General features: G+C 51.8%; 1 protein-coding gene across 1 annotated transcript; it reads right to left on the reverse strand.

Moving 5' to 3' along the window:
• Positions 1–1,238: 1,238 nt before the first annotated feature.
• On the reverse strand, positions 1,239–9,460 carry ABHD6 (abhydrolase domain containing 6, acylglycerol lipase). Its single transcript, XM_054387312.1, has 8 exons — positions 9,327–9,460; positions 6,099–6,255; positions 5,573–5,686; positions 5,223–5,355; positions 3,807–3,964; positions 2,897–2,951; positions 2,314–2,414; positions 1,239–1,627 (listed from the first exon to the last, which is right to left on the reverse strand). The coding sequence occupies exons 1-8, from the start codon at positions 9,443–9,445 to the stop codon at positions 1,451–1,453; spliced, it is 1,014 nt and encodes a 337-aa protein (XP_054243287.1). The 5' UTR covers positions 9,446–9,460; the 3' UTR covers positions 1,239–1,450.
• Between the last annotated feature and the right edge of the window lie 464 nt (positions 9,461–9,924).

The raw sequence follows: 9,924 nt of genomic DNA on the forward strand, positions 1-9,924 counted from the left end.
CCTCAGAAAGATGGCGAGAAGAGAGCTGTCAGCACCACGAGCGTGCACACCCAGGCCACGGGCGGGCCCTAGCAGCACCTGGTGTCAGCCCCTGAGGAGGGATGGGGGTGAGCAAAGGCTGCCTGCTGCTCTGCCCCCAAGAGGACCACATGCCACCTTGCCCTCCAGCAGCCATGGGTCCTGTCTCTACAGGTCCTCTGCCCCTGGGACCTGCAGCAAGGGACTGCCCCGGAGAGGTGCAGGATCCATCCCTGTACATCATCCTGCAGGCTGCAAAGCGTAGCTCATCTTCATTGCCTGTTTCTATTGATAATTTCACGTCTTCAGGACTTACAATCATTGAGAGCACACACAAGCACACTGTACCTTTCCATACCACCGCCCAGCACCTTACAGGTGAGCTGTCCCCCCCTTCTCACTGCCCAGCCAGCCCAGGAGCCCTGGACCCCTGCACTGGTAACATACAAAGCCCACTCCCTGCTTCATGCCTGGTTTTCAGTGATGTCAGCATTTGCAGAATTCACAGAATTCATTAAGAAAATTATCTACATCAATGTGTTCAGCAGTGTACGTGGTAGAAGAGCTGAGACAAGAGTTCACCCGAGTTTGCTGACTCGAACCCTGCCCATGGGCTTATTGCTGACTTGGGCTCGGGAACTGAATCTGTCCTGGCGGTTTCCATCCCTCTGAATCACACAACAACGGCAAAGCTGCTGTCTGCACCCCCAGTTCTCTCTTGCTAGGTTCACTCTCAGGGGGATCCATCCCCCAGGCAAGGCAGGCTGTGCCACACATGCCCTGCCCTGGGCAACATTAAGGCAATACACATACACAGGAGCTGTTTGGGGATTTAAAAAACCCACTCAAAGTGTAAACATTTTTGCACGTACAGTCACCGACTTCCACGCATGAAGTTTTCCGTCATTATCTGCATAAATCACGAGTTAAGGAGCTACACAAAGAGCACTCGAGCAGACACCTGGAGCACTGGGGTTCTCTTACAGCACGGCAGCATGCAACGCGATGGACTCTAAGTAGTAGAAATATTCTAAATCTCAAGTCCAGGATTCTTCCTCCTTCCTACATCTGTTATATAGTTTGGGTAAATGTCATTAACAATTACATGCCGGTAACGGGGACGATGGGCGGCTGCGTAAGGAGCTTCAGGACACGGCATGGCTACGGCTTGGTGTTTTCAGCTTGTTTCTACTTTATCTCTAAGTAGAAAAGGGAGAGATTCTGCTTCCGTTCCTGTTATCTATGGAGGTTGCTCAATGACCCCTAGGTCGCTGTGCTGGCGGTGCTATAGGTTTAGGTATCAGTGATTCTGCCTTCCTCAGGGACTTTGGCACATTCACCCCGATTCATACAAGATCCCTGAGAACTTATCAAAGCTGCAGTACTTTACAATTTAAAAGACTTGGCGTGGGTGCTTGGCTCCTTGCCATGCTCACGCCTGCTTCTTGTTGTTGTCCATGCTGTGCAGCAGTGCCAAGAACTCCAGGATGAGATTGGCTGTCTTGCGAGGCCGCTCCACCACCACCGAGTGCCCACAGTTCTCCAGGATGTACACATGGCAGTCCGGGATAGCGCTCGCTAAAACACTCGCACCGGAAACATCCAGGACCTGGGTGGCAGGAGAAGAAATAGTTACTCCCACGGGAATGGCTAGGTCTTGGTGGACACCATAGAAGCCCCATGGGAGTTACTTTTGCAAGTCCAGTTGAAGTGCTGAGCAGGAATGCAAACATGCTCCTTGTGATGCCAGCCCCACCTCATGGTACTTGTGCCTCAGGACAGGACAGGGAGGCTGCTGGCCTCAGCATGCAGCAGGGAACTCTCCTGGATGCATTTTGGCTGCCAGCTCAGTGCAAAGGGCAAGCAAAAGCTTGCACCTTTGCATTTACAAAGCCCTTCGCACGCCTGCAGCTTGCCTCCTTCCCCTCCCTCTGGAACCCGTTTCCATGCCTTTGACTCACTGCCTGCCCACAAGCAGCCAGTTGGTAGGACAACTCTCTTTGCTGGCACTTTATTCCTCTTCTCATGCCACTCCTGCCATGGTGCTGGCATCTGCCCCCTGCCTGCCCCCTCAACCTCCCCAGCCCCCTCACCCTCCCTAGCTCCAGCTCTGTCCTTTCCTCCCTCTGGCCCCATGATGTCTGGCAGCTTGCTGCCATCACCCCATTGAACCCCCATGTGCAAGCCCACCAAGGTCAGGAACACACATGTGCCAGCCCATGCCATGCCCCCGTGAGTGGACACAGGCAGAGATGGAGACAAGGTCCCATGGGGGAGGTAGAGTAGGCCACCTACCTGGTCCTGCTTTCCCCAGATGACCTGTGTCGGCACTTTGATCTTGCTCATGTTCTCGTGGAGACAGTGCCTGGACTTTTCATCTACAATTGCTAAAAACACTAGTGGAGCCAAGAAAAGAGTCAGTCCTACAGGTGAGGTGCCTTGTCTTCCCTTCTTGCAAGGGTCTCTGGGCCAGCCTTGTTAGTGCCCCCTTGCTGGGAAACCCAGGCAGGGGTGACAGGCAAAGCCCTGGCAGGCAGCCCTTGCAGAGACTGAGTTCTACACTGCCACCAAGCCCCTCTTCAGAGAGATCCTCCTCCAAGCCTATCTCCTCGTAGACATTAGTACTACTTAACTCAGCTGGGAGGGTGAACATGAAGCAGCAACTCCATCTCCCATGAGGGTGGCAACAAGTTGCTAACAGCGACCCTAGAGCATCTCCAAATTGTTAATGATGGGGGCCCGTCCCACCCTCAGCAAGGTAGCAGGGAGTGCAGGAGACAGATGGTAGCAAGGGACAAGCGCCCAAGAACAGTCTGTCCCCATGCCCACAGGGGTCCATCTGGAAAGCCTGGACAGAGAGGAGCAGCTGCACACTTACACTTCCGGTAAAAGTCATTGTGTGGGATGCGAACATCAACAAGGCCCTGAAGGATCTGCAGGGAGAGCAGAGGAGAGCTGCTGGTGGGCACCTGCAGTCTGCACAGGGCAAAGCACACCCAAGAATGCCCATGAGTGTGGCAGGGAGCTGGGACTGTCTCCCTGCCACCCAGATGTGCCCTGCAAAGATTTGCCCCAGCACAAGTTCCTTCCTAAGCACATGTGGTGTGGCAACTGCACTTAAGTAATGTGTTTCATCAACAGGCATTGCTGTCTTTTATGATGCAGACCCAGATTTCTCCCCAGGCCAGCTACCCATGGTCAGCAGGCTACTTCAGCCAGGGATGTGCTTTTCTTCCCTTTAATTTGGTGTTGGTTTTTTGTTGGTGGTGGTTTTTTGTTTGGTTGGTTTTGTGGTTTTTTTCCAAAAGAATAGAAGTCTTGGCGTTATCTTACTTTTTTTTTTTCTTACTCTCCAATCTACTCATCCCAGACTTCCTACGGAAAACCAGTTTAATAGCCAGCCTCAGGCCAAGTTTCTCTGACCTAACAATGAGACAATTAACATTTCCATGGCTTTGCTTAAAAAGCAACAAACAATCCCCCTTCCTGCAGGACAAGAGCTGCCTTAGTTAATGCTTTCTGCCAGCCCTATTTTCTAGAAAGCCCTTTGACATCCCTGCCCACTGCCAAAGACCTCAAGGGAGAATGAATTTCAGTAGGGCTCTTGGAGGGCAGTGGAAAAAGTGAGACTGAAGCGATCTACCTGGGTCACAACAGAATGGCAGCACCAGTTCTGCTCCCAGCATCACCTCAGCTGCTGCTGTGCAGACTTGAGAAGCAAACCGGCCTTGCCCCCCCCGCCCCAAGCCCCTCTTTTATGACTGCCACAGCTGGACCAGGCTCCTCACCTGCTGTGGCACCTTGAAGCGAACATAGGAGCAAAGCTTCAGCATATCTGCCATCTCCTCAGGCGTGGAGGGAATTAAGGGGATCCTGTCGATGCCTTCAGACTCTTGCAGCTCCCGGAGCTGCTTAATGAACTTGCTGTCAGTGGTACTCGGCAGACCTGGGTCAAACAAGAAGGGAGGCACTAACTGAAAGCCAGATGAGACCCCTAACAGCCTCAGCCACATAGGTTCACTGTCCTGCCCTCCATCATGCCTGCCTCTGGCCTTTCACTTGCTCAATCATTAAGAAAACCCAACCTAAACCAACAACAACAACAAAAACAAAAACGGGAAAAATAAAGTCTGTACATATAGCAACCCTAATAAATGCTCAGAGGTACTGCAGCTACCTCTCTGTTCCACGGCTTGACACCACCAACCTCCATGGGTTGGCACAACAGGAAGCGTATTCCCTGTAGCCAGGCATGAACACTTTGGTGTTAATGTTTATGTGGACAATGGATGCAAGCATTAATATCTGTGCCCAGCCTGCTACCACAAAGGGTCAGACAGAAAATTTCAGAAGCCCCATGTGTATGCAGCAGTGCAGGGGAAAAATTCCCCAGCAGCTCAACTCCGAACATCTCTGCCATCCCACACAGAGGTTTCACATCCAGAAACACCCAGAGTTGGGCCAATCCCTCTTCCATAGAGGAGGAGCACCCTGCCGCCCCCAGAGCCTGGTAGCTAGGTAACCTTGTACTTTGCTTCATTACTTATTTCTTATCTAGGAGCTGCTTTCCTTGTGTGGGAGGTGGAAGGAGATGCTAGAACAACTGTGATGCAGCAAAGCCCTTACCAACAGAGAAGTTCTCTGCCAAATTCCCTGTCCCTCTTGCAGCATGTCATGCTCAGTCTTCCCCAAGCCCACCAGCCAAGGGGACAATGAGAATGGAAGAGTCTTGCATAGGCACAGACATCCCACTGACCTGCATCGGGCTTCAAAATGTTCTTCCTACTTGGAGCACCCAAGCGTGGGAGGAAGAAGCTCACTGCCCCCAGAGCCCCTGCCCTCCTGCATGCTGGGCCCCAGAAGCAGCCAGACTGGGGAGAGTTTTTCCATTGCTGCCTGGGTTTCCCTTCCAGACCAAGAGGCTACAGCATGCCATGTGAAACGGGTGCCATCCCATTTTCCTACAGAGTAGGACTAGTCCCATTTGCTGTAGTCCCAGGGCTAACCATAGCACAGCAGGCAAGCTCCAAAGCCTGGAGAAGAGCAGTCGGGACAAGACTGATTTTCCACCATGCCCTGGATGCCTGCCCTGCTATTTCAAAATGCCTTGCACTAAAAGCCTCTTTTGGCAGTGACATTGCTCTGGGCTTTAGCACCAGCTCCTTCTTGCCCACTTCCCATCCCTCCTCCCCTGCATTGCTCACCTGCAGGACAGATGAGGGTCAGGCTACAAATGTCATCTGGGTACTGAGCAGCATAGACGCCAGCAACATTTCCACCCATGGAAGTGCCAACCAGATGAAAGGGCCTTCTGTTGAGCTTGATGCATTCCACAAACTGGCAGGGGAGCAGAAGGAGCATTGTTAGAGGAGAAGAAGCAATGGTGTGGAGTCATTAGAGAAATTCAGCTCAAAAGCTTGAGGTCAGTGGCTCTGGCTGCCTGGAAAAGGAGGAAGCAGGGCCACCCAGGGCAGGGCTCATAAGCTTAGCACCCCCGATGTTCCCACATCACTCACATCCCTGCATCCCCCTGCAGAGGTGATGGGGGCTATACCTGGTGTATCCTCTTAACTTGCCCGTTAATGGAGTAATCATCCAAGGCTGAGCGAGTTGTGCCCTCATGCCCAGGCATGTCAACACACACCAAGTGCAGGTTCTTTGGCAGGAACTGCAAAAACAAATCAGAGGTGGTTATGACATGGAGGAACTGCTGTGAAGCCCAGGGATGGAAGCTGGTAACTGTGTGTGGAAGCACAGGGGTCACTCTCCTAGCAGCCCCTGGTTATTCGTGCATCAGAACAAGCCAGCTCACGTACGAGGGATGACATGATGAGAAACAATGGGCAAGATTCACTTCCCATGGATGAGGCAGGTACATACTGCTCTTTCCCCACTACTCTGCATGTCATAGGTATGAAAGGGATCCAACAAGCAATAAGTACAGAGCTAAGAAGGACGTTTCCAGCATGTTACAACGATCATCACATCCCATGCATGCAACCACTGGATCCCCACACTGCTCTCAAGCCCAGGATTATCAACTGTAACTAAGTAACCGCTTGATAGAAATGCAGTCTGACCTTGACTATAGCCAGCCACATGTCTTTGTGGGCTGAGAACCCATGTAGCATCAGGATGGATGGTCGGTACCCAGGTCTCCCTCTATAGGAATAACAAAACTGATAGTCGTCGTAGTTGGCGTATCTAACCTGCATACCCAGGGCTCGGCGCCAGTACCTGCAAACAAGATGGAAACAACATCACTGAGTGAGGCAAGACCAGGGCCCAGCAGCAATATAGGCCAGATGACAAGTCCAAACTCAGCCACAGATTTGTTAGTTTGCTACAGCACAGCAGTGCTGTCATGGCCCCCATTGGGACTAATTTTAAGCATCTGGTCCCTGGACCAGACCCCATGCTTACAAGTGATCCCTTAAAGGTGAGTCCCAGCCAAAACAACCATGTCATCTGGGAGCACCACAGAATCCATTCCCCATGTATGAACCAGATGATCTTAAAAAATTTATACACACACAGGAGCAGAGGGGACCATCCTGACATAGGGTCAAAACACTCAGAAGATACTGAGCTAATCCCAGGGGAACCTGGGTTGTTCCCCTGAACACAGAGGCAGACATGGTCCTGCAGCACATGCCTGCAGCCTGCTCAAGGAGAATGCAGTGAAACTGCTGGCCAGAGGGGACCTGGGCAGAGATTATCGGTGACACTTTGGACACATGATGTGTACGTGCAGTCCAAGACAGAGCAGCAGGCACTCTTTCTCTGCATTTCCCCTATGCTCAACCATAACCCTTGTCAGGAAAACTACTAGGCCACTCCTGATGGCCAAGATAAAGGCAAATACTTTTACACACCATATCAGAATTTATTTGAGACACAAGAGCAAGGTCACTTACACTGCTAGGCTGTCCTAGCTCTCTGCCCACTCAAGCTTATGCATAGTGCAATCCTCTTTTAGCATAATCCCTTTTTAGAGGGAGTTAGTGGGACTTAAGCAGCATCTCGGCTCTGTGCTGGTCCTACAAGGAGAGGTGAATTTCTCTCTGAATAAGTGTCTTAAGAGTCCTCGCCTCAAAGGCACCGGTGTAAACTACCGATGGGCAAGTTGATAACATTTTTAGCAACTGATCCTGATGGATCAATTCAGCAGAAGGCAAAATAATCTGTGCAAAGCTGAACTGATCCCTTGCAAGGTGTTAACGCGCTTAGTGGCAGTGGCTAAACTGATTAACCCCTGGCAGCAGAGCAGCAGGGCAGGAAGAGCAGGCAGGCTCTGGGGCTGGGGTCAGCGGGGCAGCCCTGGATGTCACATGTGGCAGGGAGAGCATTAGTGGCAGGGGAGGAACTGGGGCCACAGGGGCCCAGCATGACCCTTGGCTGCAGCCGCTGAGGACACGCAGACAAGTAGTGAGGAGAAGGACGACAGTGAATGGTGGGAGAAAGGAGAAGGATCCCTGGGGACTTCTCAGGGAGCTCCCAGGAGCAGTACAATAAAGCTGGAGCTGCATGGGGCTGAAAAGGAACGGTCAGCATGGCATACTGCCTGCCCTGTCTCCTGCCTCTGCTGATGGGGAAACACAACGATTTTACCCCCAAAAAGCCAACTCAGAAAGAAGCAAATAAGAAAAGAGGAGTAAGGGACAAACCCACTCTTCTTGCCCACTGTCCCTAAGAAGTGAGGTGCATATGGAACACAGAGCCTTGCAGTTACCCCTGGAAGATGCCAATGCTTCCAGAAATGCTGGAAGAGAGAGATACCATAGAATCATAGATAAGCGCATTTACGCTTCGAAAGAAAGAGCCCTGCTGATTTCTGCTCACATTCTCCCTCCCTCAGCTGAACAAAGACAGACCTACCCATGGTGCATTTTCACTCAACCCCTAATTTACAAGCCTATAGGACAAGGCAGCAAGGTGTTCTCTACCTCCCTCTCAGCCTGGCTTCTCAAAACTCCCAGCATCAACACTTATTCTGCCACTCCTGCCTGTGGGGCAGCCCTGCCTGAAGGCTTCACCTTAACCATAGTTGCTCTGCTCTGGTGTGGCAAACATTTCTTTAACAATCCTCCTCTGAACCTGAGCCCATCAAGGTCCTCCCTGGGTTCCACCAGCCACTTGTATGTCCAAGGGAAAAAACCCTTTTGACTGACAAATGTACTGTCTGGACAGGCAGCAGCCCAGATCCCTGGAGTAGGAGGCTGTCTACTGCCTGCTCTTTGCAAAGTGACGTCTGGCCTCACAGCTGCCCATCCAATGCACAAGGAGATGAAATTCTCTTACATGCTGATCCAAGTCACTGGGGTTTTCATCCCATCCTCCCTCCTCTCTCAGCTCTCAGATGCTGTGATGAAAAGGTTGCTAATAAATGTGCCATTAGAAACAGGCTTCATCATCCTGCTGCATCTGAGTGCTGGATGGGCTAATGTCTTGCTCTCGCAGGAGGTCTTTGGTTTGGACACACCCCATGAGCAAAACTGCAGGATCCACCATCTGTCAGCAGCTTGTGAGGGCAGGCTGCTGCGCTGCCTGCTGCTGCCCATGCTGATGATGGAACCTGCCCTGGCTTCTGCAGGGAGTGTTACTCCGCTCTCCCCAGCAACAAACCCACACAGGAAGTGCTTATCACTGTTTTCAGGGATAGAAGTGGACTACCTCCCTGTATTGGAAAGGATAAGGGACAAAGGGTAAGGAAAAGCATCTATCCATCTTCTCTGATGGTCTCACCCCAAAAAGAAGAGGAGAATAAGAAAATCCTCATCCATAATTACTAGCAAGAGAAAAGTTCTTGCCTGCTGAGCAGGCTTTTAACCAGGAGGGAACATGAGAGCCAGTAGAGCTGCGGCAGAGGCAAGGACACCCATGGCGATGGCTGCACTGCTGAGGCAGGAGGTCACCAGCCTGTCAGGCTGGGAGATGGGCTGCAATGGCAATGCTTTCCCCATCCACAGTCCCATCCTTTGGGGAAACAACCCAGAAACATACAGAGATATTCCACATCCCAGAGGAGGCTGCCCCAACAGATCTGAGTCTCAGCAGCAGAGAAGTTGTCAGCAAATGCCTTTTTGTTCTCTGAGAGGTGCTTAAAGCTACATACAGCCAGTATGCCCATAGGAAATCCCACCTCACCTGCTCCTGCTGCCATACTAGACAGGAACAGCCACCTCTGTCCTTGTTGCCTCTGGGCAGCTTACATACCTCTGTGTGTGCCAGGGTACAGCGCCCCGATGAGGACCAGCAGTAATCCCACCCCTGCACTGAAATGAGAGCAGCCAGGCCAATGAACTCACCAGTAGTAGATGCGGATGAGTGCTGCAGGCCAGAGGAGGAAGGAGGCCACAAAGGCCAGGATGGGGATGGCCAGGGTGCCACCGGCAATGACAAACATGTTCAGCACATCTAGATCCATGCTGCTCTTCACCACCCAGCCTCACCTGTGCACATTTAAGGAACGATCGGAGGTTAAACACCAAAAAACAATGACAAGTTGATGTTAAATGAGATCTCTGCTGCCAGGGAGTGTGGCAAGGAGAGAAAAGTGTCTTTCAGCTTTAAAATGCTATTTTTTCTTCTGTCTCCTTAATGGATCGATTTATTACAGTGTTGCCCTCTCAGGAAAGCACATCTCAAACAGGCAGTGAGCCTCCTTAACAGGTGCATACCATGACCAGGGTGGATGGGTACGACTGGCCTCTGGGGTACTTCAGCAGAGGGGGGAAGCACAACTCTGCTTCCTTGGCTGCAGGCAGCCTCTCAGCCAAGACAAGTGCAGGCAGGCCTGCCTTAATGCAGGCTACACATTGCTTTTTGGAGGCAGGTCCAGCTCCGGCTCCCCTCCCCCTGCCCGATCCCAAATCCCCAGCACACAATCACTGACCTAGAATTGAT

This window comes from Indicator indicator, chromosome 15 (genome assembly GCF_027791375.1).
Source record: "Indicator indicator isolate 239-I01 chromosome 15, UM_Iind_1.1, whole genome shotgun sequence".
NCBI lineage: Eukaryota > Metazoa > Chordata > Aves > Piciformes > Indicatoridae > Indicator > Indicator indicator.